The 16,980-nt window shown below is 37.3% G+C and overlaps 1 protein-coding gene across 4 annotated transcripts in view; it reads right to left on the bottom strand.

Moving 5' to 3' along the window:
• MAP3K5 (mitogen-activated protein kinase kinase kinase 5) overlaps nucleotides 1-16,980 on the bottom strand; it is a 212,589-nt gene that overhangs the window by 82,306 nt on the left and 113,303 nt on the right. For all 4 annotated transcript variants that reach the window (XM_037520445.2, XM_037520446.2, XM_054697862.1 and 1 more), the window contains 3 exons: nucleotides 15,892-16,004; nucleotides 7,018-7,177; nucleotides 2,792-2,945 (listed from right to left, as the gene is read on the bottom strand). In XM_037520445.2, coding sequence (XP_037376342.1) covers nucleotides 2,792-2,945; nucleotides 7,018-7,177; nucleotides 15,892-16,004 — 427 coding nt within the window. The remainder of the gene's footprint in view (nucleotides 1-2,791; nucleotides 2,946-7,017; nucleotides 7,178-15,891; nucleotides 16,005-16,980) is intronic.

Raw genomic sequence — 16,980 nt, forward strand, 5'->3', positions numbered from 1 at the left:
CAGCAGACAAGTCAGGAGAGGTCCGCTGCGCCATATGGGGCACCTCCCTGCTGGGGATTGAACTTGTGCTGTGGTGGCTGTGGTGAGCTTCATAGGTTGCTTCTTAACCCTTGCACCACCATGGAGACCCCTGAGGTGGCAATTCTTTATCCAAAACTTGGTATCATTTTTCCACTATACTATCATCTATACTGAGATTTTTTTTAATGCTCCATATCGTTTTCATTATTTTTTAAAGCAATCATTTTTTAGTTTCTGCATTTTTTTTAACCTTTCTTTATCAAACATGTAAATACAAGAAAATATTTCAAAGGGTACTCTGAAAGCAACTGCCACTGACTTTGCAACTTCTTGGTAGACTTATATTTGAATTAGGGTAGTTAGATTTTCTGAAATTAACACAAAATGAAGTAATATATAAGAAAACCCAACTTTCTTCTTTTAGACCAAAAAGAGCTAGAACACTGTACAATTTTGCATTCTGATTTACAGCAAACCACAAGAAAATAACTTGAGTATTTTACCATAGCTATGGATGCTGACTGAGGAGTAGTATTTACAGATCAGTAGGAAAACACGCATTTTCACAAAAAGATACTCATAAAATAAGTCACAAAGTTCTAAGAAGGAAATGGATAGCTTGGAAAACAAACAGTATAGCATAAATATGTTTGCAAGATGATAACTATAGATCTCATTCAATTTTATTAATAGTTGCATGATATTCTAAGGTGGCTATACTATTATTAGCTGAATCATTCCCTCATGAGTAAACACTGATTGTTAGTATTTGCTTCTATACTAAGGCACCAATGAATAGTGGTGTTTTGTTTCTGTAGAATAAATTCATTCCTATAAATAGGATTGTTAGTCAAATACATATTTTTTCAGTTTTACTAAATGCTGCCAGATTATTTTCTTAGTGTTCCTTTTAAAATGAAAATATACAGAATAATCTAAAAACTACATGCCTACTCCCCACAGATAACAAAGTATTAATATATTGCCATATTTGCTTTAGAACTTCTTTCAAATAAGGGAAATGTTGCAAATAAAGCTGAAGTCCCCATGGTGCCTTATACAATTCCCTTGTCCCGCTACCAAGACGATGTCCCAGAAGATTTAGCAATGCCCAGGCATACTGACAACCTCTAAAAATGCCCATGACCCTACACCTTTGCCAGGAGTTATAAAACTTAAATTTTTAGTCAAATGTGAAAAAGATTGGACTCATATTACTCATATTATCTTACATTTTCTTGACAATCCAGGGAAGTCAATTATCTTTCAAGTGTTCTGCCCATTTTTTTTTTCACTTACCAATTTGTAAGGGTCTTTTTTGTATATTAGGCAAGTTGATAATTTCATAGCATTTGTATCAAATATTCTGCCTAGCAGTTGCCATATTTAAGGTGTTTTTTACTAAAAAAAATTTGAATTTTGAAATGAAATCAAATGGGTAAATATTTGCCATTAGGGATTATAGGTCCTTTCTTGCATAATAAAGCCACTCTCTCTGGGAGTATATACCTAGGCTGTTCTAACATCTCTCTTAATATTTTCTAATTTTTTTATATTTACTTATTTTCATTATGATAGCATAATTAATCATAAATGAATTTAAATGAACTCAAAATAGCCAATAGGAGTGATTTCCTTATAGCTAGTTTTCCAGTTAATCAAGTCAATAGCCAATTAACTGATTCAGTTCTGAGCTGCACTTTCTTTCACCAGCATATTTATTACATGCAGAGCACCAGCTAAAGGCAGTTGCCAGCTCATTCTAAGTATTTTCCTAGGCTACACATTATCCAAGCTAGAAAATAAAGTGAAGTGTTTAGTTTGAAAGGCTTTTCAACTAAAGATCCTGCTGAGCTCAAGGCTTCATGTGGAAACAAGAGTAAAGACAGTATGTTAATGCCAGCAAGTGGATTTATTTAAATGAAACAGATGATCCTATCAACAATATCTAGAAAACAAGATCTTATAAAAGGAATTGAGAAGTGTCACTAGTTCTGCATATAGAAGATTGAGATCAGAGAACCTCGAGAGAATTATGGCATCATTTTAGAATGTGGGAAGAGATTTGCGTAATGTTGAGTTGCCAGTAATTCTTGAATTGAATGCCAAAGCTATACTGCTTTGCATGGGATTCTGATCACTATCAGGATGGCACCAGCTTCAACAAGCAAAGTATTTTTAAAAGTGTGTGTGTGTGTGTGTGTGTGTGTGTGTATGCTGACAGAGACTAGCCGAAATGAACTCCACACAGAATCTAAGAGTTCCATGACTAAAGCATTGCAATAGTGGTTGGAGGGACTAAATCTAACTCTGACCCACAAGGTCTGCAACTAGAGACAGAATAACAAAAACGTGGGTGAACCTAAAGCTTTTCACCACAATAATGGTGATGCTATTAATGACAATATCCACAAACTGATACATGAATTAAAATGCACCCATCTGTCTGGTCTGAAGACGTATCTTGACTTACTGAATAAATTAAGAGATGGTCTTTTCTTGAAAAAGTACACATCACAGCTTATATAAAAAACACCCAAAGTCCATGGCAGAAACAGAAATGGATCTCCTTTTTCTGGTTTTGAGAAGCTACTTTACAAAGTAAACTAAAGCAAACTCATTTGCGGAAAATATGTTAACCAGAGGACTATCATTTTAGGGCATGAAAATCAGCACATTAGTATGGTTCCAACACCATCAGAGATGCTCTTTGAGTAAAAGAAACCAAATAGAAATGTACTCAGAGCTAAGTCAAATGAAGGGCACTCACTGGAAACCTAACCACAGTAACATCCGTCTTGGTGGCCTCAACCAGGAAGTCCATCCAGAAGTCCACTAGCTCCTGTTTGGCCATGGGTTGTTCTGCAGTCAGTTTCACAAAATGCTTATATATCAAAATTGTCTCCACAATAGACTTGAGGTACCTAAAATTAAAAACATATAATATAAATAAAATATAAAATACATACAGGCAAGTTTAGTACTACCTGTTCTCATGCACTCCGGTTTTATTAAAAGCAACTTAAATATGGCATCAAGTACACATTCAGATTCACTAAACCTTATTCATTATGTTACATCATATACTGTCACACATGTCACCTTTTAAATCTCACCAAAATAAACTCTTCTGCACTGTTGATGGGAGTGCAAACTGGTCCAACCACTATGGAGAGCTGTGTGGAGATTTCTGGACCTACTAAACATAGAGCTTCCATATGATCCAGCAATTCCACTCCTAGGTATTTACCCAAAGGACACAGAAACATCAATTCCAAAGAGCACCTGCACCCCTATGTTTATAGCAGCACTATTTACAATAGCTAAGCTTTGGAAACAACCCAAATGCCCAAAAATAGATGACTGGATCAAGAAGATGTGGTACATATATACCATGGAATATTACTCAGCATTCAAAAAAGATAAACACATGCAATTTGCAGCAACATGGATGGTGCTGGAAGGGATCATGCTCAGCGAAATAAACCAGAAAGAAAAAGAAAAATACCGGATGGTCTCACTCATAGCAGGAATCTAGAAAACTTAAATAAGGGACCAGGAAAATGAATAACTATAAGAAAGTGAAAATCAAAATCAACAAAAAACTATGAACCAGAGACACTCTATGGGGAGTAGGGGGCGGGAGGGGAGGGATTGGGGTCAAAATAAGGGGGTTGCAATTGTATGGGGAATATAAAAATAAAATTTATTATTAAAAAAAAAAATCTCACCGAAATAAAGTAAGCTGTCATGTCCACTTTAAAGATGAAAAAACTGAGGAATGAAGGAACCTGAACTGGGTGATACATCTATTTGAAACATGACTTTTATAATAATGCCTATATTCTATCCAAGGAAGTGCCTAATGAATCTGTTTTTATATATACCTCCATGAGAAAGTTTTTCTAAATATTAGACTCTGCATAAGAACATTATTTTGCTCTGAAGCAACACAGCATATATAGTCTACAAATATCCTCCAATCTGGTAGGACAGATGATGCCTCAAAGAAAAAGATAGGAAAAAATGAAAAGCAAGATTATTAAACAAGGAAATGTGTGTGCAAGTACTTTGGAAGCCATCAGAAGGTCACAATAACTTAGTGGAACTTAAGACATTGTTTCGTGGGTGTTACTACTAGTGCATAGAATGATGTCTGTTTTCTTGTTCATAGAAGACAGGACATCTAAAACCAAAGCTCTTTGTATCTCTGCTTCATCTCCTCCTCTCTCATCAGAACGGTCAATCATAAAGAAATAGCAAATGTGGCTTCATGCGATGCTGCAGCTATTGGTTTAAAGTTCATGTCACTTGTGGAATGCTTTTAGGGACAAAGTTCTGACAGGACAGTCCTGTTGTCAAGTTGTTCACAGTGCCAAGGAGACAGAAATGTATAAGGTATTATAACCCATGAAATAAATATCAGTGGTGCTATCACTAAGCAGATGATTAAAAAAAGTCATACATCTGGGGACTATAACCAAGATGAAAAAAGTGTAAAAATGAAAAATGATGTAAAAAATATATAAAATTAAAAAAAAAAAGAATTTGGGCCTCCCCGGTGGCGCAGCGGTTGAGTGCTGGGTTGCAAAGCTGCCCGCGGCCTCTGCTGTGCCGGTTCGATCCCCGGCTGCTCCCCGGCCACCGAAGGAGGGTCCCACATGGCACGCAGACCTCTCCTGCCGCCCGCTGCTCCCCTCAGCAGCGTACTTCGGTCCTTCTGCCTGCTCTGCTCCCCGCTCTGGCTCTGGTGAATTCTCTCACCCTCCCGCGCTTCAGACTGTACCCAGTGCTTGTATAAACAAAACAAACAAATAAATTATAAATAAATAAATAAATAAATATGCCTCTAAAAAAAAAAAAAAAGAATTTGAACACCTCCCCCCCGCCCCCCCAAAAAAAGTCATATGTCAATCCCAATAGAGAGATGGCTGAGGAATCCCAGAAACATGAAGAAGACATGTTCATAGGATGAAAAGAACACACTGATGTGTTACATGCAACAATATCCATGATGTTCTAACTGGGTGTGGGGAGGGGTTTAAGAGCAGTGTCTGATTTATGAACAGATGTGATTCAGGGGTGTTTCCCAGATGGAAAGACAGATAAGAGCGCTAGATGGGGCATTCTCAGCACATGCTAAGACAGACACAAGAAGCTGTTGCATGGCATGTGAGATATGAATAGAGAGAAGAGCAAACCCAGGAACTGACAAGAACTGAGGCTGGAATGACTAAGGGTGGCGTTGCCTGCGAAATGAAAGAAGTGGCTTTTACCCCTTAGGCTGAGAGGATCCATTAAACTGTATTGATTTAAGGATTTCAGAGAGGCATTTAGCACTCTATCTAGCACTCCATCTAGCACTCTTATCTGTCTTTCCAGAGAGCATTTTAGAAAGATCAGTAGGAGTGATACTGGAGAGGATTTGCTAATACAAGGAGACCTGAATGTGATCAGGATGCCAAGAGACCTACCCCGGTGATCTCCGTGGTTCCTCTGATGAAACCGTGGAGGTGACTAAGAAATCAAGGAATTAAAACTGCTCAAGGGAATATTCAAATTGGAATCAGGAGGCCACTGGGGACTATAATTTATGCACATCTATGGCATCTGAGGGCTTGATATACTGGATTTACAATTGTGTACAATCCCCTCAGTAAAACTGCATCCTGACACGGAATTTAGGGAGCTTGAAGAGATGACATGGGGCTACTCCCGGAGATGGACACATCTCACTGGACCTCAGCATCCAGGAGGACAATCTATCACTGCACTGACAGCAGGCAGTCAGTCCCTTCCTTGAACATGTTTTTCTCTCCCCTTTTAAATAATTTCATTAACTTACCTATAGCAGGCAGCTCAATTCATATAAGTCCTGCATTTTTCCTCACATCAGACTGCTGACATGGCTTTGCCCTAGTGTTGTCTTCTGGATTGCAATCCCATAAAGAACCCAAATTAAATCTTTGTTGTCACTGACAGATTAAGATCTGGGGCAGGGTTAATAAAAACAAGTCAGTGCTTTGGGCTCTGTGCTGCTCTGAGCCTTTCATGACATCACTACATGACTTACAAAGTCGATGGTTGCTCTTTATATGTGGCGGGGACTAAAATCAGCACTGTCTTCCACAGTAGTTTAAAAATGCAGATGGAATTGTGTTTTCATCTCTCCAATTACATAATGATGAGACTGGGGCGCATTTCAAGAATAATTTGAAATTAGAAAAACACACATATCTAAGAAACACCCAACGTGTCAGTCAAACCTCAAGTAAAAAGAAGTACAGGAATTTAGAAACCTTACATAAGGGACCAGGAAAAAGACTAACTATAATAAAGAAAAAATCTAAATCAACAAGCAACTATAAACCAGAGACACACTACGGGGTATGGAGAGGAAGGATTAGGGTCAAAATAAGGGGGGTTCAATTGTATGGGAAATATAACCAAAATGAAAATGCATACATTGTGCAAAAATGAAAAATGATGTAAGAATTATATAAAATAAAATCTTAAATAAATAAAATCTTAAAAAAAATAAATGAAAAAGCAAAAAAAAAAAAAAAGTGAAGATCAAAAATGAGAATTCCATAATGGGTAGTAAAGGAAAAGGTGGGCATGTGTTTGGAGCAGAGGTCTGGGAGACTGAGACGAAATTTGTGGATCTATTGATTGGAATTGAAGGTCTAAATGTGAAGCTTCTGCTTGATTCTGATAGATAGCACTGCCCGGTGCAGGCTAGCGGCCTGGTTAATAAAATAGAGGGGTTCAGCCAGTTCTCAGCGGGTATCACCAAAGTCCAAAGTTATCAGAGCTTATATTTAACACAGTTTATTTATGGATACCACTTTTCCCTGTAATGTAATGTGCGTCTGCACATTATTCTATTAGTAGATTAAATAAATTGCCAGTTTAACAATTATAAACATTTGGAAACAAGTGATAGGATTTGTTCATTAAACGTGACTGTACAAACACACAACCGTTTACTATTACCATGCGGGTGTCTTCAGTTTAAAAAGCTTTTCAGATGCTTGAATAACTCTCATGTGGTCATTGGCCAGGACACTGGCACCCAGGAAAAATCCAACTTCCCAGTAGCTCTGGAGTTTTTCCAAATTTCCCTTTTTCCCAAGAAGGCTACTTAGCTTCACCCCTAGAAGAGATGGACAGGAAGTACAATGTTACAAATACACAGCAGGCAGAGTTGACTTATTTATTAAAAAGTAAAATTAACTTTTCATTCCTCATTTCACATTAAAATAGCATTGTTAAATTTCTGATTAGTCACTGTAAAAAAAATTAATCAGACTAATCAGAAAGGTACACAGAAGAAAATAAAAATTTCCCTTTAATTTGAAAACTTAAAGATATTAGCCACTGTGGCTTTGATGTTATTTCAGAATTTTTATGTGTCTGTACATGCAAAAATTAAAAGCTGATTCACACCAATACCTTATTATGTAACCTCCCCCCATTATTATATTGCAGATACTTTAGATAATTAAAGAGAAACAGGCTTAAATTCTATCAGCTGAAACACAAATGTTGCAACATATGTACCACAAGAGTAAAATGTGACAGTAATTAATAGTAATTTTATATGCATGACAGTTATTGTAAAGTTACGTGACAATGTCTTGATAACTGTTTTGTTATAAGACTTGAAATTAGGTCACGTAAATCCTCCAACTTTGTTTGTTGCAATTGTCTCTGTTCTTCTCATAGCATTATAAATATTCACTTTTCTAGTGCCTTGTATTTTTTTTTCACTTGTATTTGTTTAAAAAAGAATATATTCCCAGAGAATTGTTTAGTGCCACTAACAGCCATCACATTGAACTGTCAGGAAAATTATCCGAGGTTTGGAAGAAAGGTGGAAAGGTGGGACATGTTATTTCACTGTCATATGGGCTCAGAAGGCTACTCTAGGGCTGGGTAGGGGATATGTAGCTAGTTCACCTCATTATTACAGTTTAATAAAATCTCTGGGCCTTCCCGGTGGTGCAGCGATTGAGCGCTGGGTTGCGAAGCTGCCTGAAGCCTCTGCAGCGTCGGTTCGATCCCCGGCTGCTCCCCGGCCACCGGAGGAGGGTCCCACATGGCGCGCAGCCCTCTCTTGCCGCCCGCTGCTCCCCTCAGCAGTGTACCCCTCAGCAGTGTGCTTCGGTCCTTCTGCCTGCTCTGCTCCCTGCTCTGGTGAATTCTCTCACCCTCCCACGCTTCTGGCTGTACCCAGTGCTTGCATAAATAAATAAAAATAAATCTTTAAAAAAAATAAAAATAAAATCTCAAACTTAGAGAAGTGTATTTATTTATTGGAGAGTTTTTTCCCCTATCGCTGGGCTGGCTAACCCATGAGGGGAACCGCCCCCTCCCTGCTCAGGTTGTCCACTAGAGGCTGGACAACACCCACCCAAGCTGTACTGTCCCCCTCCCAGGACCTCATATTGGGGATGGGGAATAGATGTTCTGCAGAACTTGAGAGGACAGCCTAGGGACACTGGGGGTTAGTGAGTTTGGGTCTTGGATACGCCATAGTGGTCACTCCTTCTGTTCCTCAACCAGGAGGACCCAAGGGAAGTACCAAGGGCCTTGGGTCTATCTATAGGTTTTTGTTCAGTAATGATGCAAATAATATTTGTCCAGTTAAACAGTCCCTAAGATTGATGACCTGCTAGACATAAACCAGTTATTTTTAACCAATCCCAGAAAGCCTATACTAATATATATATATATATATATATATTTATATATATATATATATTTTTTTTTTTTTTGGGTGGGACCCTCGCTGGCGGTCAGGGAACAAACTGGCGCTGCAGAGGCTGCGGGCAGCCTCGCAGCCCAACGCTCAACCACTGCGCCATCCAGGGAGGCCCAACCTATACTAATATTTCTAAGTTAAATTCTCTGGTTATACTAGCTTCTTAAATGCTCTTTGAACTAGATTACTATTTTCCATAGTGAATAAATTAAATAAAATCTTACATGTCCATTTTATATTCCTGAGAGTTACAAGAATGTAATTCTTGACAATTATGACAATTACATCTTAACAAAACAAAACCTTAAAAAACTTTATGCTATTTTTGATCATTTATTAAGTCATAAATATCTCAGAAAAAGTTCCCTTGGGAATTTTTCCTTTGTTGTGGTAATAGAGAAGTTTTGTCACCTTAAAATTTCAAGTGATAAAAAAATTACACACTTGTATGTAATAAGAGCCACACCTTCCTATCTGGACATAATGAAAAACATGAAAACTACAAAGGGAAGAAGAAAATGCAGGTGGAAAATGAGATACTGAGAACCTGAGATACTGTCAATCTCAGTTGCAAATGAGCATTTCCTTATTGGGTCAGACTTGGAAAATAATGGTTCAGAACTGGTCTAGCAGGAAATCAAAATGTTAAACTTTTATTTATTTTTTTAAAGAGTTATTTATGCATACAGGAACTGAGGTTTAGGTCAGAGGTGTGAGGGTGGTGAGAGGATTCACCAGAGACAGTGGAGAACAGAACAGGTGAATCTACTGAAATACACTGCTGAGGGGAGCAGCCGGTGAGGCAGGAGAGGTCTACCGTGCCATGTGGATAGCTTCCTGGCCAGGGAGCAAACTCCTGCAACAGTGGCTGCAGATTGCTTCATAGTGCTGTGTCTTAACCCCTTGCACCACTAGGGAGGCCCCCAAATGTTAAACTTTTAAATAGGGACTATGAAAATGTTTAAGAGTAATATTAAAATAATAGCTTAAAAGCAAAATTTCCTATTTACTTCCACCTGCCAGAAGTTCACTCTATGAAGATAATATTTGGCCATGGCCATTGCATTAATTTATTACATGATTGTGTCACCTAGTCATTCAACTTTTGGACAAGGTGCATTCTTTCTTTAGGGCAAATAGTATTATGGCTTATAGATGTGCCATGATTTATTTACCCAAATGCAGATGATGGTCAACACTGTACATATAGTTTTGTATATTTGTTAATTATTTCTTTGTAGTAAAAGTCCTAAACCTAGATTTGTTGGGGGCAGAAAATGTACCCATTTTAAATGTTGATACATTTTGCCAAATGTTGTACTAATTTATGCTCTCACAGATGGTACCTGACAATAATCTTTTGTCCACACTTTCCAATTATGGGTACTATTAGCCATTCATTTTTCATAACCAGATAGAGGAAAAAAGAAACATAACTTTTTTAATCAATGAGATTGTCTTTTAATATGTTTGTACTTCTTTTGTGAATAAGTTTTTATGTTCTTTCATATGATATAGGTAACCTTTCACATGATGTATGAAATATAAAGATGCTAATCTTTTAAGTATGGCACTAAGCACATAACTCTAGTTTTTTTATATTTAGGGGTCTCTTTCTCCTCTCTGCCTCCCTTCTCTATCTTCCCTCCATCTACTTCCCTAAGAAATAGAAGAGTAGATACACATATTAGGACATAAAATTTGTTCGATATTTTGGATTACCTCCATACAATAGTCTCAAAAGCAGCATTATACTTGGTCCCAGACTACAACTTTTTTTTTTTAAGATTTATTTATATGTACAAGAACTGGGGTACAGGCCAGATGCATGGGAGGGGGAGAGGATTCACCAGAGACAGAGCAGGGAGCAGAACAGGCAGACAGATGGAAGGCACTGCTGAGGGCAGCAGCGGGCGAGACAGGAGAGGTCTGCTGTGTCATGTGGGTTTCTCCACTGGGATGGAACCCGCGCTGCAGAGGCTGTGGATAGCTTCACGGTGCGGCGCTCAACCTGCTGTGCCACTGGGGAGGCCCCAGACTGCAACATTTTTAAGGCTTTATATCCACAGGGTTCAACTATTAAAACATGATTGTTCATGTACAATGATAACTTTTTACCAAGTCCTTACCAGCTATTTTCTTTATTAAAAATTTTTTTGACTAAATTTATAAGCAACAAACAGTATGTTATTGTTTTAAATACCAATACTTGCATTCAGTTGGGCAATTTTGACAATGTTCTAATTCAAATGGCTGACTTCTAAGAATTAAAGACTTTTTGATAGTTTAGTTTCTACTTAGCATTTACAACTGCTATTAGACTCGCTTTAGACTGTTTTAATGGAGAAAGCTAGGAGACAGAAGTTTTACTGAACACTCATAAGCCTTAAACTGTGCAAAGCACACTGAAAATGCAACTCTTTCAATCTATGTGATAACACCAGTTAGAAATTATCTCCCTTTTACAGTGTGGGGAAAAAAGCTCAAAGATATTTAGCAACTTGTTTAAGGTCATACAGCCCATAATTAGTAGAGGATATATGTTCTTTTCATTACAAAAAAATTAAAAGATACAAGAAAACACACTACAATGAATCAAAATATTTTCAGTGATTGTCAGCATTTTACTATTGTTTTATTTCTCTGAATACTTCTACTCAGCCATTTCAAACTAAATTACAACATGACACTTACCCTTAGATACTATTCCTATTCAATTATTGCACCTAACAAAAATACTTGCCTCATGCAATATCTGATCTTGATTCAAATTTCTTAATTGTTCCCCAAATGTCTGCAATACCTTTTTTTCAAACCAGAATTCAATCAAGCATTAAGAATTGCATTGGTTTCTTATGTCTCTAAACTAGTTCTTTCTACCTAACCAATCCACCCACACATTTTGCCCATGACATTGACCTTTTGAAGAGACCAAGAGGGCTGTCCTGTAGCAAGTCCTTAGGTTGTGGACCTGTAGGCACTTTGTAGTGTTGGCGCACAGTGGTCTCTAGCCACTCTGATTCCTGTTAACTAAACAATAGAGCTTAAGATTTGGGTTAAACATTTTTGGGGAGACTGTGTCTCAGGAGATGTTGCTTACTCCTAATGCGTGACAAGAGGAGGTAAGGTTGGATCTTCTCACCATCAGGAGTGCTAGCTGGATCACTGACATCTGGATCCCAGCAGGAGATATTTACAAATAATTGTGTGGGCACATTTGTTCCTTGGTGATTAACAAAACATCTGTGATTAAGCTTTGGCACCATATAAATATGGTAAGTAAATGAAAAACAACTAGGTTTCACTTAATGGTTTTAATTCTAATTGATGATCCTTGCTAGAATCATTATTTCAGCATCACTGTCAATATCAGTTTTAGCATCTCATCTACTTCATTAGCTTGAATTTGCTTGAAGAATAGATATTCCTGAAGCATAGTACACTGAATATGTAGCATTCTCTAAAAAGAGCTTTACACCAGCAACTGGATGAATTATAGTATCTCTCAAAAAGAAGGTAAAGTACTTAATTCCTTCCATTTAATTTCTAATTTTCTAAGAAACTGATCACCTCTGAATTGCTCTGTGGTTGGTGATGGATTTTGTTTTTCTTTTGATTTTGTCTTTTTGGTTTTCTTTATAGACTCATGGACATTTATATTCAATAATAAAATTTTTATTTTTATTGTTTTCTGAAAATGAGATTCAACAGTGGTTTGTCCAAATTCATGCTCACTGTTTTCTCATTACATCCTCTTTACTGTTGGAGATCATAACCTATATTCTGACTCTCTCATGAAACATCTCAGTTGAAAAATCCTACAGAAAATGGGAGAATCATTTTCTATTTAGTTAAACTTCGAATTTTACTTTTATGTCTTGTGAAACTGAAAGTAGGAGAAAATGTAAGATACAATGCTGTATTTTAAAATCCTAGTCTAAATACTCTAAAAATCAATAATTATTCAAAAACTGGGAAAGTAAAACATCATGAAACAATTACTAACAGCCTGAAACAAACACATACAAACCAGAATTAAGTCTTTAGGCAACAGGTTTTGACAGTTAAGAATGGTTTCTGACATTAGAGATCTCAAACAATATAATATGTTTAGAAAGTTTCAGTTTTAGAGATCATTTGATGACATCTTAATTTTTAATGATTTACCCTTTGGAAATAAATCAAAATTTCAAAATGTACCTCATGAAGGAATGTCATAGAAAAGTCTTTTACTTAGAAATTTGGTAATTCAGACTAATTTGTGTTATATGCAAGGAACCCACAGAAGGAATGAGAGAAAACATAAAGTATAAAATTTTGATTAATGTTTCTCAAAAAAGTACAAACTGTATATCTTTAAAACAAGTCAAATATGTTGTTAATCAATCTGGTTTTTATTTTATATCACTAATTAATCATTGCTATATTAGATGACTTAGAGTTTTTCCTTGAAAAGTCCTTTAATTCTATTTTATCATGGGAAAATTAATTTCAGGCCAATCTATGTTGATGAGTTGATGAGCATAATGCGCAACAGTATATAATCTAAAGTAGTGAGTCTTAACTGTCTTTTATTATTAAGGAAATACTTTAGAGTATATGTCGCTGTAGAAGCCTAAAACTCTTAGAAGCCTAAAACTTTGCTTTTATAGTCACTAAAAATCCGTCACTGCAATATTTTAAGTCTGTGTATGTTTTGAAATTTTCAACATTTTAAATTTAACTTCATATATTTCCAAATGCTTATTCACATGTATTATGAATAACTTCTTGGAAAATATTATGTGTAAGCTTAAGATCTATAGTTTATTGATTTGATACATTTGCAGATTGCAAAATGATTCCACATAGCATTAGCTATGTCCCATAATTACCATTTCATTTTTGTGGTGAGAATAATTAAGTTCAACTTTCTTGATAGAGAGCTGGTCATTTTGATCTACCTTTAAAAATGGGAATTTAGAATAGATATATTTCAAACACTGTATTACTGCTTTACCCACATATACAAATCACTGTCAATTTCTGTAATGATTCAGAAGCTTCAACCAGACTTCATCTTAAGTTCAAGAATGGATGAATACAAATTATTTTTAAATAACTGGCACATAGTTTTGTATAGATTTTGAAAATTAACTTTAGATTAAAAATATTACTATAATCATTATTTCTGAGTAGCATGTTACCATGTATTTTCTCTGATTTCATCTGCAACTGAAAAAAAAAAACCCAAAAAACTTCAAATAAAGCTTTGTACATTGAAACTACTGCAATCCAGCAGTGATATTTTGTAATTCATTTAACCTGGGCCTTTAAAAAAGTACTCAAGGGCCTCCCCCGTGGCACAGTGGTTGAGCGCTGGGCTGCGAAGCTGCCCGCAGCCTCTGCAGCGCCAGTTCGATCCCCGGCCGCCAGGCGAGGGTCCCACATGGCGTGCAGACCTCTCCTGCAGCCCGCTGCTCCCCTCGGCAGTGTACTTCGTCACTCTGCCTGTTCTGCTCTCCACTCTGGCTCTGGTGAATTTTCTCACCCTCCCCGCTTCTGACTGTACCCCAGTGCTTGTATAAATAAAGAAATAAATCTTAAAAATAAAATAAAATAAAATAAAAAGTACTCAAGGTGGCCTAGGAGTTAAATCTCAGTGCTATCACCACTACAGTCTGAGTTTTCTCCCTGGTCAGGGAGTTAACCCACATATGGCGCCGCAGACCTCTCCGGTCTGTGGCGGTGCTCCCTTTAGCAGTATATTTCAGTAAATGCACCTGTTTTGCTCCCCACACTGTCTCTACTGAATCCTCTTACCCCCGCAGCTCTGGCCTAAGTTCCTGTTCTTCTATGCAAAAAAAAAATTACTGAATACTCAAACTTTATTTTGCTCAGAGACTTCCCAGAACATTACATCCAGTTTTATTTTAGAGTTTTATATTTTTAAGATTTATTTATTTATACAAGAGCTGAGGTACAGGTCAGAGGCACAGGAGGGTGAGAGAATTCACCAGACAGAGTGGGGAGCAGAACAGACTGAACCGAGCAGATGGACCGAAGACACTGCTGAGGGGAGCAGCGGGTGAGGCAGGTGAGGTCTGCGGCACCATGTGGGTATCTCCCTGGCTGGCCGGGAATCAAACTGGTGCTACAGAGGTTGTGGACAGCTTCACAGCGTGGTGCTTGACCCACTGCACCACAGGGGAGGCCCCTACATCCAGTTATTTTATAAGTTCCTCCCAACCTATGTGAAAAAGTCGAGAACTCATTTTTCTTTAAAGGGAAATTTAAAAGAAATTCTCCAGTTAAAAATCTTAAAGAAAAAGTCTTCTATAATTCATAACTTCACTAAGATTTACTTTTTATCCAAGAAAAATATGGCAACATAGTTCACTGTCTGCTGTAATAATTCCTGCAAGAGTTGGAAAAGTTCTCTGAAACAGGTGGTTACCCAGAGAGCAAGATCTGATTACCAAGGAGAGTATTCCTGCATTCAGAATATTAAAAATAAATGTTACCCACATCAGCACCAAGACAATCAGACAAAATTCGTTTAGTAAGATGCCCTAATTTCTTTAAATTCCAAAGAAATATCAGCAGATGAGATGCTTTATAGGTAAAAGAGAGGCTCATTCTATCAATGGCTTCAATTCAGACATCGTCTCTAAGGAGACTCAGTCACTGCCAAGATTTGGGGCTTTGGGAAGCTTCACCCCAACACCACTGAAGTCACAGGGACAGGTGTGCATGTGGGAAACAGAAACAGGAAATGTTAGATCTTCCCCCTCCTGCTCCTTTTAAAGCACCAGGAAAGCAGTATCAATCTAAAATAGAAAACATTCCCAATGTTCCACAAGACACTGCCTTACTTAGGAGTTGGAGGTTCAATGCTGAGTCCATATTGTAAATATCATTTTGAGATGGAATAATAAATAGTAAACAGGGGATTTTTAAAAACAAGTATAAGTTAAAAACTCAACTACATCCCAATGTCAAGATTCTGAACTAAAGAAATTTAAATGAGATAGAAAGCAAAAGGACTATCTATGGTTCTTTTGCTTTGCACCAAGTTGGGTACAATTACTTAATTTCCATGTAAATTCCCAAACTGTAATTACCAACTTTCCGGAGCTCAAAGGAAGATTCAAACTGGTGCCCAGCTGCCAGGAGGAGGACCGCATAATTAATTCCTGACTGTAGTGTTGGCTCAGATTCAAATGCCTTTTTGAACCTATAAAGAAAAAGCAAATGTATGAGTTTACTTTCTCAATCTTGAAACCCTGAGTGTGCAATGACTTCTGTTTGCATAACTCCAATGCCTGAGCAAGTAAAAATATTCCACTGGCCTTCACCCCAGAATCTAATGTGCTATTAGGATTTAATGCTTAAGTAACTGCATATCCTCACCCTCAATTCAACTGCATTCCGCACTTAACTCACCCTACCTAAGTAGCCTAGCCTTTCACAAAAGCCTCTCTTCAACAGTCTACCAGGAGAGAAAGAATACACAAACAGAAGAATTAAAAAATGAAAAACTTGCACATATTTTTTACAGTGGCTTTTAAAAAGCTGTAAAAGTACACAAAGCAGTGAGGATCACTTAGGTAACATACTGAAACAAATGGTTCCAAAAGACTGATATAGAAATAAAATATTGAATGTCAGTTGCACTACAACATTAAGAAAAACAGAGATTTTGTCTGTACATACTAATTTTGGGTCAAAGAGAAAATAAGAATCCTTTTCTGTATGTGCATGTAACTGAGTATCAATCTTTAAAAACACTTCACCATTTGAAAAGACTTCTGTGTTTGCACACAAACTGCATTTTAAGGGAAAACTTCCTGGAACCTGTTCAAGGATTTCCTCACATATATCATTTAACATATGACAAAATTCAACATTATTTCTTTTGGGAGCATGAAGAAGAGGAAATTTAAAACAACTGCCCCGGTGACCAGTAGAAAGTGCCTGAGACAAATATGAAAAATGAAAACTTTGTTTTAAAAAATCAGATAGGGGCCTCCCTGATGGCGCAAGGGGTTAAGACACAGCTATGAAGCTGTCTGCAGCCACTGCAGCAGGAGTTCGATCCCGGCCAAGGACCTACCTACGTGGCGCAGCAGACCTCTCCTGTCTCACCCACTGCTCCCCTCAGGATTGTATTTCAGTTGATCTGCCTGTTCTGTTCCCCACTCTGTCTCTGG

Source organism: Talpa occidentalis, unplaced genomic scaffold (genome assembly GCF_014898055.3).
Source record: "Talpa occidentalis isolate TD23 unplaced genomic scaffold, MPIMG_talOcc4v2.1 talOcc4.2, whole genome shotgun sequence".
In the NCBI taxonomy this organism is placed as follows: domain Eukaryota; kingdom Metazoa; phylum Chordata; class Mammalia; order Eulipotyphla; family Talpidae; genus Talpa; species Talpa occidentalis.